At 40.6% G+C, this 20,589-nt stretch overlaps 1 protein-coding gene across 3 annotated transcripts; it reads right to left on the bottom strand.

The window, feature by feature from the left end:
* Positions 1 to 569: 569 nt before the first annotated feature.
* Positions 570 to 20,296, bottom strand: stk11 (serine/threonine kinase 11). 3 transcript variants are annotated; one of them, XM_006786628.3, is made up of 11 exons: positions 20,127 to 20,296; positions 18,419 to 19,372; positions 11,508 to 11,591; positions 11,231 to 11,320; positions 10,785 to 10,917; positions 10,422 to 10,558; positions 10,199 to 10,326; positions 7,525 to 7,582; positions 7,185 to 7,378; positions 2,282 to 2,528; positions 570 to 1,515 (listed from the first exon to the last, which is right to left on the bottom strand). In XM_006786628.3, the coding sequence occupies exons 2-10, from the start codon at positions 18,703 to 18,705 to the stop codon at positions 2,320 to 2,322; spliced, it is 1,320 nt and encodes a 439-aa protein (XP_006786691.1). In that variant the 5' UTR covers positions 18,706 to 19,372; positions 20,127 to 20,296; the 3' UTR covers positions 570 to 1,515; positions 2,282 to 2,319. The 3 variants fall into 3 exon arrangements, with proteins under 3 accessions (XP_006786691.1, XP_006786693.1, XP_006786692.1); XM_006786630.3 differs by lacking the exon at positions 20,127 to 20,296 and adding an exon at positions 19,767 to 19,832; XM_006786629.3 differs by lacking the exon at positions 20,127 to 20,296 and adding an exon at positions 19,504 to 19,559.
* Between the last annotated feature and the right edge of the window lie 293 nt (positions 20,297 to 20,589).

Below are 20,589 nucleotides of genomic sequence, written 5' to 3' on the forward strand. Positions count from 1 at the left end.
ACAGGGTTTTTTTTAACTTCTGTTTGAGCTCCAATGTGCATCTCATGAAATTTTTAACCCTCATTCAGGGTGAAGCGTATGCTTTAGTGTGCAGAAAATTCAAAACGTCTCGCAGCCTCAACAAAAGCTCGACCTTGTGAGGCGAAAAATCGATTTGCACTTTAAGTTTTTCAGATTTTTTTTTTTTAATAAATGATTTTTTGCTGCTGATCTGTCTGCTGACACAAGAGTGAGACCAGTAACCTTAAGTGTGCCCTCACGTACTAATCACCCTCCCGTCTTTGGTCTGTTAGCGCGACATCTCTCTTCTTCATTTGTCTCGTCGTACGGAGAGCCTCTCCGTCGACCTTGCTGACGTGGGAAGCGCTGCTCTCTCCCTCCCTCACAGTGGTGACTCACCTGCTCTCTGATCTATTCCCAGTGAGGAGCTGATGATGGGCCTGCCTGCGTAAGAGGGGTGGGGTGGGGGGGAAAGGACACCCGCTGAAGTGATCGGCACACAGCAAAGAACATCACTGCATGCCGCCCGCAACCGCAGCATCACCCTGACTACCTAATTGCTGCAGACACGAGAGGAAGATGAGTCTAATATTCCTGTCAGAGCTGTGCGCTCTTTAAAGGACACGTGAAATAAAGGGGGAGGAAAAAATAAAAAAGGGTCATAAACTAATGAGCTGTGTTTATGAAAATATGCTGAACTTAAATTCAAACAGAAAGGATCATCCAACAAAACAGCCTGTTTGGGACATGTTTTATATAAATAATAATTAAAAAATATTGATAGGAAAAAAAAAAAAGAAAAAAAAAAAACCTAAAAGGGGAGGGAAAAAATACAAATCTCAAGGCTTCAGTCCGTCAGTGCATCCACATAAAACCAAGAGCTTTCCCTTTCTTCCAGCTCTGTACAGCATGCAGTTTCTATGTCGGTGGTAGCACTACCATAATTATGCTCAGCAGAGGTTTAAATATAGAATTATTCATAACATGTGTTTTTTTTTCCTCTTTAATTTTTTTTTTTTTTACACATCACAATGTGTCTTAAAAACTGCCATTAGGGTTCTGTAAAAACAAAAGGTAGTCAAAGAAACAAGGTGGGTTAAGGAGGGGTGGGTGGGGTAGGTGGAGAGGAGGAGTGGGTAGGTGGGTGGGGGAGTCTGTAACGTCCAGTGCAACACTTGGCTCTCTGAGGAGGATGACAAGATTGGAGAGGAGGGGAGAGGGTTGGGAGGGGGAAAATGATAAGAGAGAACTGGATGAGTTTAGTTGAAAAGGAGCCCAAAATTTTGGAGAAAATAAACACCGTCTTCACAGCCTCAGTCTCAGAGCAGAAAGAACATTTCATGCTGTCCTCCTCCTCCTCGTCGCTAATACCGGATCTTCAAACGACTCTGCAGGCCAGTGGTCCAAGGAGGTTTGGGGAGGGGGGCAGGTGAAGGTGTTGGGGGGGCTTAATGTCAGCAGGTTTCTCTCACAACTGTGAGAACTCTGGACACAGGAGGACGAGGACAGATCACCCTGAGGGGACACAGACAACAGAATATTAACAGAAGTCTGACGAGGGTATTGAAAGCCCCTCCCCGACTTAAAACGAAACGCTGTGACAGAATTTTTTTTACAAGACAAGTACTAATTGGCGCCGTTAACGTGGAAAAGACTCAACCCACAGAGTGAAAAAGAGAGAGACACAAGCATCCCACAGCCCACTTTATCTCATCCAAGGATGAGTCATCGCCTGAACAAATTAATACACAGCATCTCTCCTGCACTGCACCCGTGACAAACAGCCTCACTCCGTGACTGGCTCTGTATGTGCTGAAGACAAAAAGAGCAGCTGTGGGCGGTAACTGGAAAAAGAGAGGAGGACAACTTGTTAAATTTATGTGTACACTTGTAGCAAAAAATCTGCCTCACTCCACGTGAATGAGGGTGACTGATGAACCCTTCAAAGGCAACGGATCCGAACAGAAACAGGAGATGCATCACCGTGGGATAGGTCCAGATGTGGTTTTTTTGTCACTGTATAGGAAAGTGCCCGTGTGTTTGCCAGGGGAATGGTGGTGATCCAGAGTGCTGCTTGCTGAATATCAACACAGACTCTCTTCACTCACTCCTCCTCCTCCCTTCCACTGCACTGTCATTCCTCCTACCTTTTATCTGGATCTGCAGCACCTGCTTTCCATAAGGGCTTCTTTATCTTTTCCCACCTTCTACTGTATAACAAAGGTGTCCTTCAGAAGCACAAATTGAGCCACAATTTTTGTGAAGCAGTCTGCACACTCACCAGGTGGGTTGCTGCTGAGGCAGAAAGGGGGAGGAGGGTCATTGCTGTTTGCAGGTGGAGAGCTTGCGGATTTTGCTGGCTGTGGAGACTCCTTTACGTGAGGGGTTGGACGAGGATGAGGATCGGCGTTCGGCTTTGGCCTTGCTGTTCAGAGACCCCCCTTCTGTCCCATTCACACAAACTGGCTTGGCTACAGCTGGACTGTGGTCTGCGTTCCCCTGATCCTGATCTTCTTCGACCACTTGTCCTAAAGACACAAACACACACATACGAGGCTCAAAACAAACCCAATACACCAGTATTGAGTGCTGCTTTGCTAACCAGCTGTGAGTTTGTAGTATGAGCAGACCCCTGTAGACATTTACCTTGTTTTATCCAACATCAAAGCACCAAAAACACTCCGACACTCATGTGCGACAAAAACCTTTGTGTTGCGTCAGGCTTTGAATTTCAGCACAAGGAAAGGTCCATGCTTTCTACTCCAAGTGTTCAAGGAACCAGGAAGTCAAAAGATTAACTTAATTCCAACAGTGACCTTCCTACAAAAACAGGAAAACCACTGATGGTTTAATACAACCATCACAATAAGGCTTACAACACACAGTACTCATTTTTGTTTTAAGACGACTGTACAAAGTATGAAAAAGCAACATTAATGCCGTCCATTAAGGATAATAAAAACCATCCTTTACTTTTAAACCAGTTTCTAGTTTCTTCTTCTCTTTAGGCCTAAAGATGCGATTTTGTAACAGAAGGCATCGGATGTGAATGAGGAGTTTATCAGAGAAGTCCGTTTTGTGATTTTGGCTACATTCACATGTAAAATCAACACTCTTGCTTGTTGTTAGCAGATATACTGCTGGTTTGAACGTGCTATGCTGAGTACATACTGAACTAACCTTGCTTTGTTTTCAAACCGCCTGAGAGAAAGAAGCTAAAATGGACACAAAGCACGGAAGAAAGACCTGCAGATGCACAATGTAGAATATTAAATTCTGTTTTTTGAACAGAAAAGCTTGCAAACATATTATAGTTGACCCACAGAAGAATTTATGAGTTCGCAAAGAACCAGTTCACTAGATGATATCAAAAATGCCAAAAATAGAAAACAGCCTACTGCATTTTGTCACGCATGACTTGTTTTATCCATTAAAAACAAACAAACAAAACCAGACCTCCCCCACACAAATAAAAAAAAAAAGTAATGCATAGGTTTCTATCAAATAACACGTAACTGCATGCTGCACAGTCATCAGAAACCCTCACCAACCCCCCCCCGATAACACAAGAAACCTGAAGCTGTGAGAACTGAAGGGGACTTCAGGCTCATTTCTAATCAATATTTCTATTCTTAGATTCTACTGAAACACTCGCATGACTCACAGCTCACAAATGATCTGTATTTATCGTATACTGGATCATACTGCAAGTGTGTATATATTTTGAGAGGGGAACACTGAAAATCTAATTTACCAACAGCACCATCAAAATGTCAGGTCAGGTAATGGCGAGAAGTGTGCGACAAACCGAAACCTACAACAACAGGAAATCCACCGGCTGAAAAATAGAAATTAACCTCAGTGTGACCAGTTTATTTCAGTACAGACATGTGTGAGTATCTGTGAGTGCAGCAGGTGCCAAGATAAACTTACAGGTTCCCACACAGCACAAACTGCAAGTCTGAGGAGAACATTAAGAGCAGGGACATATATATTTACTGATTACGAGAGAAGAGGTCAAACGAGTGATTTAATTTACCAAACACACCAACATTTTATTACTGTGAAGCTTCCTGTGAGTGAGAGAGTTTGTGTGTGTGTGTGTGTGTGTGTATGTATCCTGGAAACCCATTCAGACTCCCACACTGAAACCATTTCAGCAGGATTATTTTTAGATCGCTTCATTCACATTCTGCAGCTCCATTTGGTTTTTTAATGTGGGGCACCAATTCTAGATATCCGACACCGACTACTGCATTTATTATTACTGGCTGTTGCCTAGCAACAGATAAAGGATTTTAATTCGGGGGGGGGGGGGAGTTAAAGGAAGAGTCGGGGTGCAAATTAAATCAAATGAAAAGATGCAGTTAATATCTGCTCTTACCAGAGCCTGTCAACAGTGGGTTAAAGTTTGTACACATATCATTTAAGTGCACCTTGTTCCAGCCCTCTGAACCTTATTTCATGGCAGACATTATGACTCGGCACAGCATGGAGAGGAAATGGGGAATTTAAGATGCCTCAGGTTCATACTGTGTCCCAGGACCTTGCCTAAGTGCAATCAATTGGTCATCCAGACACCTGTGCTGTTCCTTTGGGACAAGCCTGATCCAGACGTCCACATTTCCGCAAAGACCGTGAGGGCAAAGAGCCATCATGCTGTCAGTGTATAAAATGCATGAGAGCAGTATGACGTAGAGATTTTAAAGCTTTTATAAGAACTTTTCATAAGTCTCACTTCTGGAGGAAAAAGAGAATCACGCACAGCACAAAATGTAGTAATGTTTACAATTCAGGGATTTCATAAACAACGAAAAACAAGAAAAGAAAAAGAAAAAAGGGGGGTAAATTAGCAGACGAGCAATGAACCCTCACATTTAGGTCCTGTCATATGCAGGTATTCTGGTAAACTCAGCTTTCATTACATATAAAAAAAAAAAAAAAGGTGCTTGAGGTCACTTAAGACAGAGCTTTGGGAAAACTCGCTCCTACTGGCTCGTAAAATCAACATTTTGTCTTACATCATAGAAGGTGTGCTCCTATATTTGTTTTGTTTTTGGCAAACTGGACACCATGATATCATTTGTAGGCCTGGCACACATTTCTACATGCGTAAGTGTGGATGTAGGCTTACAGGAAATCAAAGAATTGCAAGTCTATTAATTTATGATTTTTTTTAACTGCTGCTTTCCTAACTTTGTTAACTTTATGACTAAAATAAGTTAAAAGGATACCAACGAATTACTTCTTCCTCCACTCTACTCAGGATCCTTTAATAGGCAGTTTGTCTACTGAGTTCCTCTGAATAATAATAATGATAATAATAATGATAATAATAATGATAATAATAACGACAACGACAACAATAGTAATAACAGTAACAACAACAACTTTTAACGAGTATTTAACATGTTTTGTCTTCATCAAGGTCGTGTCAGGTAATTTGTAGTCAAGTCTGGTCCCATTCATATTCATACCATTTTAAAACAACATGAACTCACACTGCACTGCAGCTGCACAGGGCCACAACCACGAGACATGATAGAAAATGTTATAAAACAATGCACAGAAATAAAAACCCTGAGACTCACACAATTCCTAAATCGGTGTGGAAATCCTAGGAAATGACAGCAGCTTCCACGATTTGAGTTCACTGATTTGCACAGCCACTCCCAAAAGGAAATCACCAAAAATGAGCACGATGTCAGGCTGAATGATTGAAGTGAAATAAATGATGTGTGATTACCAAGCTACATTAAACACCACATATCTGATCATTTGTGCGCTGACCTTCAAACTGAACCCAAAGCCTTCAGTTTTAGTAACATTAAGACGTGACTGTTTTATTCTTTGCAATATGGGACGGAAAGATTAGCAGTAAGGCCTTTATCAAAACCAACAGTATCTGATAATTGCAAACTGCTGTAACATACTGAATACTTTAAAAGGGCAAGGACTTAATGTGAACTTCGATTTCTATGTGGATGGGATGGAAACAGCAGCGATGATTAAGTATTAATTATTTAGTCACAGGACATCACCTAATATATCTTATCCATACCATTTTACCATTTCCACACAAATCTTTAAAACAACCCATTCTTTCTGAATGTTTGTAAAGGCACAAAGGCTAGGTGCTTGATTTTATACACATGTGACTATAGGACTGAAAACCCACGAATGCAAGGAGTAAGAGCTCTGGCCCAATACCATTTTCCACATATTGCATTAGCTACTCTGCTTACTTAACCTCTGGAGGAAACATCCAATTTCTTGTGTATCCTGGATATCAACATTACAGAGAAAATTTAAGACTTCCAATTTTATGCAGTTATTTGGAAATACAAATTTAAAAAAAAGTAAACAAAACCCATGGTTTTGATACTGCAGTGTTTCCATTTTCATTAACTGACCTTCAAAGCCAAAGGAAGGAAGGAAAACTCATTTCTTTCATTAATCATTCACTTTGTGTTATTTATGTGCATTTCTTTAATTTCAGTTCAATGTGAAAGTATTTATTACATTTTGAAGTTTCCTGATTTCTCTTTGCTGCTCTGTCTGTGTCTGTGTGTGTGTCTGTGTGTGTCTGTGTGTGTCTGTGTGAGTGAGAGAGAGGAAGGAGTGGTGGAGCACAACACAGAACCCAGCAGCAGAGGAAAGAGGAAGAACAGAAGCATCAATTGGGCTGAAGACAACTCCTCATTACCGTACAGCAAGTGCAATAAAAGCTTCCCAACAAGTGCTCCAAAGAGAGACAGACGCTAACAAACCCCAGATATCTTAAGCCTGAGTACTGGCTGACACTCTGTCCTCATGTGAATTTTCAGTAGTTCAGCTGTAATTTTGTGTCAGAGTTTAAATTACACCTCGTAGAGGCAGAGTAACAATTATGAAATGTCCAATTTTCTTCAATACAACAAACTAAAACAATGACACAAAACTAAATGGAGGAGTAAAGCAGTGAACCTAGGGCAAACTGTCTCGGATTTCAGCAAATGCATTTCCCCTTTTTGCTCTTCACATTGACCGTATCCCTGCATGCAACCAAAGCCTGCTCAGACCTGACTGTAAACAGAACTAAGACAACCAAAAACCTTTCCTTGCCGACAGATTCTGCATATAGCATATCTGCTTATTGACAGTACCCAACTCAAATCATAAGAATTATCTAAGCCCACTCTTACCTGGCACTGTGAAGTCCTGAGTGTATATGATCTCATCCTCCCCATCATAGAGCTCGTCATCATCCTCCTCTGTGTAGCCATGCAGATCTTCTAGATAGGGCACCACCGTCATACTCCGCCAAGGGTCCCTGCTCTCTGCGCTGGCAGGGATGGGTACAGGAGGCTCAGATGGAGGGTGTTTCTTCCGCACCCAGCTGGTAGGGTTAAAAAGAGGACGGATGGTGGGGGGGAAAGGGCATGTAGATAACAGATCAGTCTTTTATTCTTAGTGTAGAGTATAATTTTCCAAACACCTGATAATTCTTATGCTTAGTCACAGAAATACAATCAAAATACTCACTTGTGTTGCCTTATGTTTTGTATGGAAAACCTCTTCACAGGATCGTACTCAAGCATGCCTAGATAGGGGGAAAAAAGAAAGAAAAGAAAACAAACACAATGTCAAGGCGAATTTAATCACGATGATCCTGAACAATTTCCTCCACTCACATCTGTTTCCATGGAGCATTTAACAAACTGCTGGGAGGCCACAGCAATGTGGGGAAGGTGAACAGCAGCCAGACAGCAACCTCATTCAAGGACATCAATTAATGAAAGTGATAATCTTATTAATCATTGTATGTCAAAGCATCCTGCATAGCTTAAGAAGTCAATGAAGTACAGTAGAGAGAGAGGGGAAAAAAAGGACTGAGCAACAGCTGTAACAATGTAATGAAGATTTTGTATCTCAATTATCACAATGTGGGCTGAATCTGTGGGAAAAGCGCAGTGTCAGTGTGATAGAGTAGAAGTGATGCAGTGCCTCTCCTACTAATGTAATTGTTTCCTAGTAGGCAGAAAACAGGAGTGTGCAGAGTGCTGATAGTAGTGCTGCGCTGGCTGAAAGACACCTTTTCGTGGCTTATTTTAGGCGATGTAATTATGGACCGACTATTTCTCAGGTGCTGCGTCATCACACACACAGACGTCATACCGATGACGGGGGACTGAAGCCCAGTATGTTTTTCAGAAGAAACAAAAATCAGGGAGTTCTTTTTTCTCTTCATTGTTAAACATTTGATTCCTTTTGACAGAAAAAAAAATGTTTAAATTGCCTCCATTTGACCCAGAATCATTTTACAGGTATAAGCCCCAGCACTTATTCCAGTACCCGGTGCTTTTATTTCCATAAAAGGACAAAGAGAGCAAAGCTGGATAATATGCTGAAATACAACTTAGCATTCAGCCTTCATTGAAGGATTTCATTAGTTAGTACAAACATAATCTTCCCAACATTGTTCTTGGATTTTATAGGCAGTGAGTTTGGGCTCTTGTAATCGATTCTTTTTCTGTTCCTTCTTTTTTCCCCCTCCTTCCTTTCTTCTTTTTTTAAAAAAAATATTTGTTTTTAACTGAAGGACTCTTGACTTTTTTTTTTAAACAAGGGGCAAAAGCATTGCAGTATTTCACTCGGGAAAAGCAATGCCTGACTGTGAAGTGCTTAGTATTCTGCTGCTGGCTCCAGATCAATGGAAACTACGTCAACAGCTGGAGGGATTTCTACAGTTTGGTGGAAGCCTGGCATGCTGAGAAGCCACAGTGACTTCCAGTGTCACAGCACCACCTACTGGGTGCACACAGAAAAGATCACAGTGAAACTGCTTGACATTTGAGTGATTTATTACCCACTAGACTGCTGGTTTTTCTATCCTATATTCTCCTGTTCACCAATCCTAGCAGTCTAGAGGATGTTTTCATATGTGATTAATAAGCATGACAAAAACATCTACTGTTAACGCTGTGATCTTTAATGGATTAATTGTGCCCTGAACTATAAATCCACTGCCTTTTATTTCAGCCTACACCTAAAGACTGACAGCCATAAAGGACTGAAAATAAATGTCAGTTTTTTAAAGTGTGACTCATTTTGCATTTCATGAAAATTGCGCTAAATCTAAGATAATGTATAGAAAACAAACAATGTAGTTTTGTATAAGGAGGGAAGCAACCTAAGAAACAAAATAATATATAAAACCTAATGCATGCCTCATCTTTCAAACCATCTGGTTGTCCTCAGTGGACAGCGGTTACAGCAAAACACCTGACTGCTAGGTGGTTAGTTTCGGTTTTGTGATGACGTTCAACAGCTGCAAGTAATTTAAATTTTAGAAGGGGGCACACTATATGAGATTTTAAACAAACATCTATAGCAAACTTAATGTGTCACAAGTAACAGCCAGTTTTGTATCTTTACTTTGCAGCTCCTCCTACATGTCTCAAATGGTCAAAAATGGTTGGATCCATGCATTGGATTTGACACCGTTTTTACACTGGATGCTCTTCCTAAAGCAATCCTATTTATCCGGGCTTGGGTCTGGCACAGAGAGTACACTGGTCTGCATCTCCTCCTGAGCTCAAATAAGGGATCTTTCATGTGTTAACCACTTCATCGTAAAGCCACAGATTATTGAGAATAAGAGGGTCTTCATAGGAATCAGTAAACAAGGTACATTAAAAAGGTTATATATATATTTTTGAAGTACATGTACATAGAAGCTTCCCGTGCACTCGGCACATATACATATGATGGTCAAATTCGTCCCATACTTTTACAAGCATATTGGAGTCACTGCAGCCACTGTTGTCGTTATGCTACCTGCAGGTGAACAAGTGAAACTTACAAACCCAAATCTTTCTAACAGTACATGTTTCGATTGTTACCGGTGAAAAGCTGCAGAATTAAAGCAGTTCGAAATCAATTATTCTTTTTGATAGGCACTGTATATTGGCACCTCTAAAATACTAAGAACACCTATCAATAGCTGTGAATATGGTAATATTTCCAGTCCAACAAACACTCAATGCTGACTTTTCACTTCTTTTTTTTTTTTAAATCTGTGTGCACACAGGGAATGAAACACCACTCTCTGTGCTGTTCAGCATTTGCAAGGAGGCGACAGACCACTGAATTGGCAAAACAAAATGCCAAAATTCATGCAGAAAATATAAACACTTTTGCTGCGAACAACACCAACCTCGCAGCAGGTCCGACAGGAGAGGTCCACACTCCTCAGGAATAGTGTACTCTCCTTTTCCAATGTTCTCAAATAGCTTATAGATGTTGTCCCCCTCAAATGGATACAGACTTGTTGTAATGTTGTATCTGATTGAAAGGAAGCAAGAGTCAAGAAGAGTCAAGGACAGAATTTAGAGCTTTGTGTGGATAAATGCATGACAAGTACGCAGAGTGCCGCTCACAGTGTTACTCCAGCAGACCAAATGTCCACTTTAAACCCTGAAAAGGTGTCCAGTCCATTGGCAATTTCTGGAGGCTGAAAGGCTGGAGAGCCCTGACTAGTACGACACGTGTCATCCTCTGCAAATGGGTGAAGGGCCTGAGGAAAAACAGCAAGTAATAAATAGATTATTTTTTGTTCCTGTATGCATTTCAATGCAAATAATTATAAACTTAACACCTTTAAAGCACCAACATAAGGAACAAACACAAGCACAAGGAATTAAAGTCATACACAAAGTCTATACAAAGAAATGCCAGCCCTTTTCTTCTAATCAAGAGTAAGAATTCAGAGAGTTTACGGAACTCTGGCAGGTGATGCTTACCTCTGCTACTCCCAGGTCGGAGATTTTAAGCGAGCCGTCTGTGGTCAGCAGCAGATTCCCTGGTTTAATGTCTTTGTGAACTATTCCCTGGCTGTGCAAATATTCAAGGCCATCTAAGAGTTGGCAAAAGTACCTACAAGAAGCATCAACCAGAGGAAATTTATAGACACATTTAAAACCAGCCAAAGTCAATCACAGTAGAAGAAACTTAAAAAATAAAATATTTCTGTGGTTAGATAAAGGTGCATCACATTTTGCTTCAGCGGCTTTCCAGCAGTGACCCGACATTCACACAGTCTACAGTCAGTAATTTTAACGGTAGAGGCCCTGAAGTCGCCGATCTAAACTTAGGTTTGGAGCAGCGGCTGCAGAGAGGCTCAGACTAAATATAGCAGAGAGACTCAGGGATAGAGGGGGCAGAGAGGAGAAGTAAGAGGAAGACTTACCCGTGAGCTTGAAATACTGGAAACCTTTTCTCTGGGACGCTATCCAGCATTTCTTGCATCCCACAAACGCAATACTCCATCACCATATACGTAAGTCAGGAGTCAAGAGAATTTACCAAACAAACACATTTTTTTACAATTACGAACCAACTATAAATCGGGAAAAGTGCAGAACATAAATAGAACTTGGGTACAGAAAGAACCAACGGTAAAATAGACAGTCTATAATAATTAATGTCAAAAATCAACATATGCTTATTCAGTAGGTAAAAGATATATTTTCTGCTTCTCTTCATTGTAGAGAACGTCCACCAACTGAATCACATTCTTGTGTTGGAGTCTTCTTAGCAGCTGAATCTCCCTATAAATGAACATACAGAGAAAAGACATGAAAATGCATCCACTTGCTTACTTAATGAGAGACATTTTCTACTAGTATCATTTTCTACTGGGCCATGTTAGTTGCATAATGTAGGTTAAAGGCTGGGTACCGTACATCTGCACACTGGCTTCAGTAAGTGACTGTACATGGCATGGTATGCCACCAGTGTATTATTAGTTTCATTACTTTCTAATAACCTGCTAAACAATGCGAGAACTGGTGAAAAATCTAGTTGTTTCACTACATAATGCGTAACAGGTTTATGAGTTACTCTATACAGACAGTCAAATTTAAATTCATCATGTGATTTAGTTCTTAATGAAAAACAAAGTCAGTACATTGAATTAAGAGAAAACACATTTAAGACTGACTAATAGAAGAGGATGAGCAGAGTTGCAAGGACACTATATTAACAGACTTCATGTTATCAGCTGAAACTGGCTTCTGATGGTCATGGGTAACAGTGCTGTCTGACATTTGCTGCTACTAACTTTAACAGAACACCATGCAGAAAAGGACACTTGGTGAAATATGGAGTTGCTGTCATCACAGTTTGCCCAGCAGAGCGGCTAAAGCCCTGATATTTACAATGCTCAGTATAGGCTGAAGCACCAGCACCAGCTGTACTGGGATTATGAATAAAATGAATAATAAAAATAATGAAAATTTCTATAATTTCCAAACTATTAGTGCCTGCTAAACAATGGATTGTTAAATTCTGACATGTGTCATACTGTTCGATTGTTTGTTAATGAGACCCTAACAAATATGCACCCACCAAAAACAGTGCAGCAGTAGCAACTCCATTCTTACTATAAAGACAGATAACCTGACAGTTTACTTCGCTGCCCAAAGAGGAGATGTTCAAATCACCAGCATGGCAAAACCCCTGGAGACTGAACATTAATCAGCAAGCCATGAAAGGGAACGCTAATGAATCTGGATCGTAAGAGGGGAAAAAAGCACAAACCACAGATTTTCCAGGAGTAATATCCAGATGATCACACAGGAAATATTGAGGGCTTGCTTTACAATTACAGGAAGGAATCTAAAATCAAGTATCATTTTGTATTTTTGCACATTTAGCTGAGCATCACGATATATTATTTGCACTCATAACAAGACAACTTGTATTGGTTATAATTCAAAGCAGTTAGCATAACTATGAATGAAATGCTGCTTACTTCTCTGTAATATTTTGTCATATATAGTGAAGACTGGTTTGTTTAACTGCCATTTATGTTTCATAATGCAGTAGAGGTAAACAGGGTAAAAAAAAAGAAAAGGTTTTGATTGTTGAATAAGATTCTCCGCCTGCTTCTCTTGATACTAAATGTGATTTACTGCATCACACAACAACAAGTCAAAGCCATAAAGGAGGGCTGCCTAAAATAAATAAAACTCTTCAGTCTCTTCAGAGCTGAGACATCATCTGTGCTCTCACAAAATACACACTTCAGAGCTTTTCTGGCCGTCGTCACCCTGCAGTGTATGAGCTGCGTCAGTCCTTCGTCTTAAACACAACCCCCCCTACTGACAAATGGATATTCAGGGGCTAGTCAGCCTCTCGCTTTCACACACAGACACACAAGCGGTTACTGCTGCATCACTGCACTGGCAGAAAGACTACAAAGCTCACCCACATGTAGAACAGAGCAACATTAAAATATTGAGTCTGAAACTGGTTACTAAATGATGTACAGATGATGTGTGAACTGTAGGAAATCACAGTGCATTAATAACAGAGCTCATTTCCATAAAAAGTGAATCATGAAATGGAGGCAGGGCTGTTGCTTAAGGCACACTGACTGCTGCAGTCCATCCACAGTCTGAGTTCAAATGATGGACCTCGTGCATTCGAGGCCTGCAATCCGTAGAGCTTAGTGATATGGCAGTGACTCAGGCACACAGCACCAACATAAACAGCTGATCAAAATCTGCATCTCCACTGTGCGTGCCCGTGTGTGTGTGAGCCTGTCATTCCAAACGTGGGAAGGGCATTCTTGGCGTGTTACCATAGGAACAGAAGTAGCATTGCTCAATCAAAGCAAGCATAAGCATGCTTGTCCCTATAGCAACACTTTAAAAGCAGGAAGTGTTAGGCACACAGGAATGCTCAACAGTGGCTGAATAGAGAGGCTGGGGGCTACTATGACACCCAAGCACAGACAGGCTTTCACAGACTCGGGAATACAGCTTCCTAAGGCTGGAAAACGTAAGTCAAACACCAAGTGGGAGGGGTGTACAAGAAGAAAAAGTACAAGGGGGAAAAAACAAAGGGAAAACAATTTCACACATCAAGAGACACTGCTATGGCCCATTAACAAAGTGACAGAACCATGTACTATTGCAGCCTATAAATATAACCAAAGAAATCTAAAATAAGAAAGTGAGAACTGGCTTTGGATGAGCTACCTTGTAACTCAGGAAAAGATACCCCAGCATGCAAAGAAAGCAGTTGAGACTGATGAAGACCTGCTTCGTGAAGCTGTGTGATATTCTAACACACCTGTTCAATCTGAAGCTCTCAAGGCTGTGGAAAATGCCTTGCTTGGTTCCCGTTCCAAAAAGTCATCTCACCAACCACAATGACTACAGACCTGTAATGGCCCCCTCACATGTCATTAAGGGTGTTTTCACACCTATAGCTTGTTTACTCTGGTCTCAAACAGTTGATGAGCTTGTAAACTGTAGCTTTTCCTTGTGGTTTGGTTTCACACACAGAAAAATTCTGTGTGAACCAAACTGCGTAACTACAAACCCTTTATAAGGAATTCACATCGTTTAGCTGTTGTATGTATAGTCTTAGGTTTGTGTAGAAGCTGCTGTGTAATTTCCTGCAAATAATTAATAAAGGATCTAACTATTTATCTAAAAAAAGAATGTGGTGCAAGAGTTTAGGCATTTTAACAGATCTTAGCTCTTGGATAACTTTTACCAAGGTCTATGAGCTTAATTAGCATGCCAGGGGTATTACTTGTTCACATTTAGGTCCAGAATATACACTAATCTGGACACAGACAGCTGAAGACCTGACAGCTGATGGCTCATACTTCTTTTTAAGTTTCCTTTAGGTCCACTGCCTGGGGCGCTCGTGGCTCAAGAGTTGGGAGTTCGCCTTGTAATCGGAACGTTGCCGGTTCGAGCCACGGCTTGGACAGTCTCGGTCGTTGTGTCCTTGGGCAAGACACTTCACCCGTTGCCTACTGGTGGTGGTCAGAGGGCCCGGTGGCGCCAGTGTCCGGCAGCCTCACCTGTGTCAGTGCGTCCCAGGGTGGCTGTGGCTACAATGTAGCTTGCCATCACCAGTGTGTAAATGTGTGTGTGAATGGATGGATGACTGGATGTGTTAAAGCGCTTTGGGGTCCTTAGGGACTAGTAAAGCGCTATACAAATACAGGCCATTTACCATTTAGTCTGTGCATTGTAATGAAAACTCCCAGCTGACAAGTCTGCATGGTCACAAAACAAACACCTCAGAAAGAGGAAAGATCTGAAAGACCAAGAAAACGCTTAAAAACAACTTATTGTAGGATTGCTAGTTAGGCTAATCAAAAGCTGCGTTAGACCTTCAGAAAACCTAGATAAAGTAGTGGTGTACTTGAACAAATGTGACCTTCATGGAAGAGTCATCAAAAGAAAACATTTCCTGTGACCTCAACATGAAACTCAGCAGAAGTTTGAAAATGAAATAAACAAGCCTGATGTATTTTGGAAACAAGTCCTGTGAACTGATGAAGTTAAACCAGACCGTTTGTAGTGCAAAGGGCAAAGGTACTTGTGGAGGAAAAGCGCTGAACATTTTTATGACACGAACCCTTCACCCACTGCTTAGTTTGGTGGCAGACGATGGCCATGGAGAATATTTTCCTGGCAATAAAAACAATGAATTCTATGAAATACCGCCAAACTTCTAGAAGGAAACAACACACCATATATAAGGCAGCTGAAGATAAATAGGGGAGACCTTAAAATACACCGTGGATTACAACAGGAACTGCAAGATTAAGGTTTGGACATGGTGCTCACAGATGCCCAAAAAAACCAAAACAAAACAAAAACAAACCCTGCAAAACAAAACAAGCATGGATATTAAACTAACTCTGCATGCAAGAAAGCTGATAAATCTCACATAACTGGAAGCCTTTTGCAGGAAAATTTTGCAAAAATCTCTCTAACAGCATTCTAAACACTCAAAAAACCCCAAAAAACTTTAAGTTGTAATACTAGCCTGAGAAGATGTTACAAAGTACTGACTGTGTATCTATTTTTATAAGATTTGCACATGTGGACAAACCGGTTTTCACCATTCTGCTTTGAACAAACTTTTCAAAGTTTATCAGGGGAGACAGGCCACAGACTTGGGACTGGACTCAGGCCTGGACGTGACCACTCAAAAAAATTAAAACTTAAAAAATGAGTCAGTGTCTTAGTAGAAAATAAATGTCTCACAAGTTACATTTATTTTGCCAACAGTTGGTTTTCTAAGGATTTCTCATTTTGCATTTTCATTTTAACCTCTACCGTCACTTCTGGTCAGCTTGTGTGTTTTGTTTTGTTTTTTCCCCCAGCCATCATTGACTTAGTGACCTTTACACAAGGACTTCCTTTTTATCCCTTACCCTAGTGAGATACTGAAACTCTAAAACGCTCTTGTAACATTTTCCTTATCGGGCCTTTTACGTAACACTGAAGATTTGCACACAATACTTTTTTATGATGATTTTCTTCCTCCAGAAAATCAACACCAGTAACTGGACTTTGCATTTGTAGGTGTATTTAATTTGTTGTACTTTGATTACAAGTCACAAGCGCTAATTACCAACACTACACCCCAGAGCCAGTAATGGGGTAGGGAATGCTAATTTATTGTTTTCTGGTTCTCTGCTGACATTAAAACAGACTTTGTCTTAGTGGTGTTGTCAAATATTCCCACTCATATCATCGAAGACTCAACAGTGCAAAATAATAAATAAAAATCGAGCAGAAATAAACAAGTATTAACAACATTGAGATGAACAGTGATAAATGGTGAATTGAGCTGATTGCATTCTCAAACTGCATCTTAGTGCAAAGGCAGCACTACGAGTGAACAGAGCCAGTGCAGATACTAACAGCTGAGACTACAGCTGCTGCAAGGCTCTAAAATGCAGTTTTAGATTATAAAGCACAGTTTTCTAGGACAAAATTTGTTTAAGTTAGATAAAACACGGCATTGCAATACCAACAAAATGATTCTAACTGAGCTTACGGGCTTTTCATTGCTCTGTTGCTGTTGTGACTTTGGCCTAAAAAAAAAAACAAAACAAAAAAACCCCAAACAAATAAACAAAAAAAACCCCCACATTATCTTGCAGCTTCTTTCTTTCTGGGTGAACTTGCTCTGACAGTTTTCTAAGGCTTACTCTATAATTAGCACAGGCCCAAGGCGAAAGGCTGGAGTGATATTTAATAATACTGCTGTGATTAAAACTACCGATGCTCATCAAGAAATGTGGGATGCAAAAAAAGAAAAAAAGAAAAGAAAAAAGAATACACAGACATGACAGCTAAATCAAAGAGGCAGTGAGACAAAGGAAACAGAGCCCCAAGAACATAAAACAATTACACAGTTACTAGAAAACCATCTACTACTCACAAACAAAAACAAAACACGTTACTGGTTTGTATAAATAATATTTGATGACATATTCTTTTCCTCTGTGCATGTTGTGTAGATGCATTGGAATTAAATAACCGCCTTATCAATTGGATAAGTGAAGATCTGAGCTGAAGACACTGTTTTTTTCCCCATCACAGGGGGGATCGCGAACAAAAAACTAAGCATTAACAGAGTACGTTGATGAAAGTAATCAGGTTTCATGTTTATGTTACTACTGCAAAAAGCTGACAATGACCTATTGATGTGCATCTAAAAATCGCTGAATGCAGCATCCTCATGCAGCCTTTCGCTGTCTCCTTCACATTTTAGCAAAATACACAACCATTTCCTGCAGTTTATTTCCTATTAGATAAAAACAGATCCACACATTTGTGCATCGCTAATCAATCACTCTTCTCTTTTTTATGGCTAGGTGTAGAATGTCATCATTTAGGCCAGATCTGCAAGTTGGCCTTGCATCTATGGATGGTGTTTGGCATATGTGTGTGTGCGCCAGCTTTGACTGGGAGTTACCATTATGCAGCGACACAAATGCAATTGATATTACCGATATAATTCTACTCTTATTGACTTTGTTCATATAAATGACAGATGGATTACCCACCGCAATGATCAACAACTCTTACATTTCAATGGCTGCACAAGCACAACCTCACTCTCAGGACTCGAGAGTGATGCTGACTATGTAAAATTATCTTTGCTATGTCAATTGCTGGACAGGTTTGGCTTTGTTAAGTGAGAAAAATAACAGTGTGTATTGAAATTAAATGTCTCAAACATATTACAGTATTCTGGTGTTTGGATTGAAACTAAGGCTTTGTGTCTGCCTTTTCCCCTTATCAGTTATGATCGGTAGGTTTCAAGTACAGTATCAGGTTTTTTTACATTTTAAAAATACAAATTAGGAGTTGTACATGTTTCGGAAAGGGAGCTGCATTTTTTTAAAGGCTATGGCACACATTAAAACTCATAAGAAACTGATTTTACTGTTGGCAGGCTAAATTAATTTTCTGTGTAGTGACTAAAATTAATTATATTTTGATCATACACTGCAGGCATGCCACCTAGTTTTACCTAGTACAACCAACTAAAAAGACCTTTCAAGATGTGAAACAAGATAAAACACAAATTGGGAAACACTCACTTTTTCACATTGGCTTCTCCATTGGGAATCCTCCTAAGCTTCTTCTTCTTCAGTATCTTGACAGCCCTGCGACAAAGAGTCTCTGAGTCCAGCATTTCTTTCACCTTGCCATAAGATCCTTCCCCGAGTAGATCCCCCATCAAGTACTTTCCTATCAGCTTTGCCCTCTTCCTCCGAGGCTGGTAGATCACCTCTGTAGAGTCAATGCGGTGAATAAAAGTATCCATCTCCATCAGTTCATTTTCATTTAGATAGTCAGACAGGTGAGGCAACTCGCTGGCACTCATGATTGACAGCTTGTACTTCCAGTGAAGGAAACGGTTTGCAAATAGCTATGACTGCTGCTGTGAAGTAACCCACTGGTAACTTTTCAGCACAGAGGTGAGTATTTTAATTCTGCAAGATGAGTTACAAAATACTGAACATTGGAGAGGGAGTAATCAGGCCTGAGAGTTAAGGGGAGGAGGTGGGTGATCAAGCCCAATTTGTAAACTTTTTCACTCAAGAGGGGCAAAAAGGGGCTAAAAACCCTTGGAGTCCAGTACCGAGTTAGTGCTTTATACTGTGCATTTTTAACTACATCTACAACAAGTGCGGTTGAACAGAAAACTGAAAAAAAAAAAGAAAAAGCAATACTACAACGTTTTTCTTCTCTTTCACCAATCACCTTAGAATTAATACCCTACAGTCTTAAGCAGAGGTAACCAGTCTTGATTCAAGGCCATGCAGCACGGCATTTCTGTCAAGGGTCCATGCTGGATATCAGAGTTTTCTCAGAGTACATAAGTGTTTACAGCTGGATTGGATCCAAGCACAGATCTACAGTCAGAACATGCAGCAGTTTCAGTCCAATCTCTGCTATCAGTGGGGCTCCTGGAGATCGACTCCAATGTCCAATGTGTTGAACTGTCCTCAGGTGTCCTCCATGTCACCGCGGTTTTTACTGCCCGGTACCTGAAAATATGAGTAATTTAAACATTAATAAAAACATACACATAAGTTAGCCATCTTTGGTAAACAATCGACAACACATCAACACCTAACCACCTTGAAATCCCGTGGTCAAAAAACAAAACAAAACTCACCAGGTTATTCTTTCTATATGCAAACATAACAACCTCATATATGTAAGGATTGTAGCTTACAAGTTCTTAAGCCGGAATAAATATTTTAAGTGTCAACTGTTGGCTAGCTGGTAAGCTAGTGCAGCAAGTCTGCTTGAATGAACTAGCCTGAAATGCCACTTTGCGGTCCGTCGGTAAGCACACATTCAGCAAGCACAGTAGGTTTCATCTCAGAGACATGCTTAAAAACAACAGATAGCAATTTAATTTGACGGTGAACTGACAGAGAACAGCTGGTAGGTGGGGGATAACCGAAACGTCGTCATCCAGCTGGAGCTAACGGTGGCTGTGCACCTCCAGTACTAGCTAGCCAACTTTGCCTGACGTTTGTATTTAGCGTTAGCCAACTTCACCTCCTTTACCGGTGGAAGCGGAGGCAATAATGGGGACACACATTGTTCTCTAAAGACAAAGCATTACGCTGAGCCGACAGCAGAGACACCATCTTCAACATCTTCTACACTCAGAAGAAACGCACCAGATAAATTCAGCTAACGCAAGCTAACCGGAGTTGCGTTGGATGCCAATGTAAATAGCGAGCTAGCTGGTTAACAAGCTAACTAACTCCCGGTACCGGGTCTCACCTAGATCCAAATGAACCTCCTTTTCGCTGCAGGGTTTGTCCTCTGTTGTGAGTCCGTCCCCAGTGAATAAATTATTTAACTTTAGTCTGACAAAATCTCAGTGATATATTTTTTCCCCTGACTCTTCGTGTTACTCTTGCTTCTCAGGTTGTCGCCATCTTGTTTACCTACCCCCCCTACTCGCAGGGACAGCCCATAGGTTAATGCGTCAAATCAAAGTCCCCCCCCCCCCCAAACAATGTAGAGGAATGTCAACAACAGGGGAGTTTAATACAACAACTGTAATCTTTCTCATTTCACTTTTAATAAGGGATTTTACCCCATTGTTATCTGTGATCATTTATATTTCCCAGGAGGAGAGAGTATATTCTCGGCAAATGTAATTCATTTTTCTCAAGCACTGATTACAAGAAAGAGAAATTGTTAACTGAGACAATTAATTAACCAATTAAATATCCAATTA

Source organism: Neolamprologus brichardi, chromosome 18, assembly GCF_056152115.1.
Source record: "Neolamprologus brichardi isolate AB-2024 chromosome 18, ASM5615211v1, whole genome shotgun sequence".
Taxonomy (NCBI): Eukaryota; Metazoa; Chordata; class Actinopteri; order Cichliformes; family Cichlidae; genus Neolamprologus; species Neolamprologus brichardi.

Coding starts and splice junctions, on each gene's coding strand:
- stk11 (XM_006786628.3), bottom strand. CDS start 18,705: ATGAGTGCCAGCGAGTTGCCTCACCTGTCTGACTATCTAAATGAAAAT. Junction 10,327..10,421: donor TGGTCTGCTGGAGTAACACT/GTGAGCGGCACT, acceptor CCTTTCAATCAG/ATACAACATTACAACAAGTC. Junction 7,379..7,524: donor CAAAACATAAGGCAACACAA/GTGAGTATTTTG, acceptor TAACCCTACCAG/CTGGGTGCGGAAGAAACACC.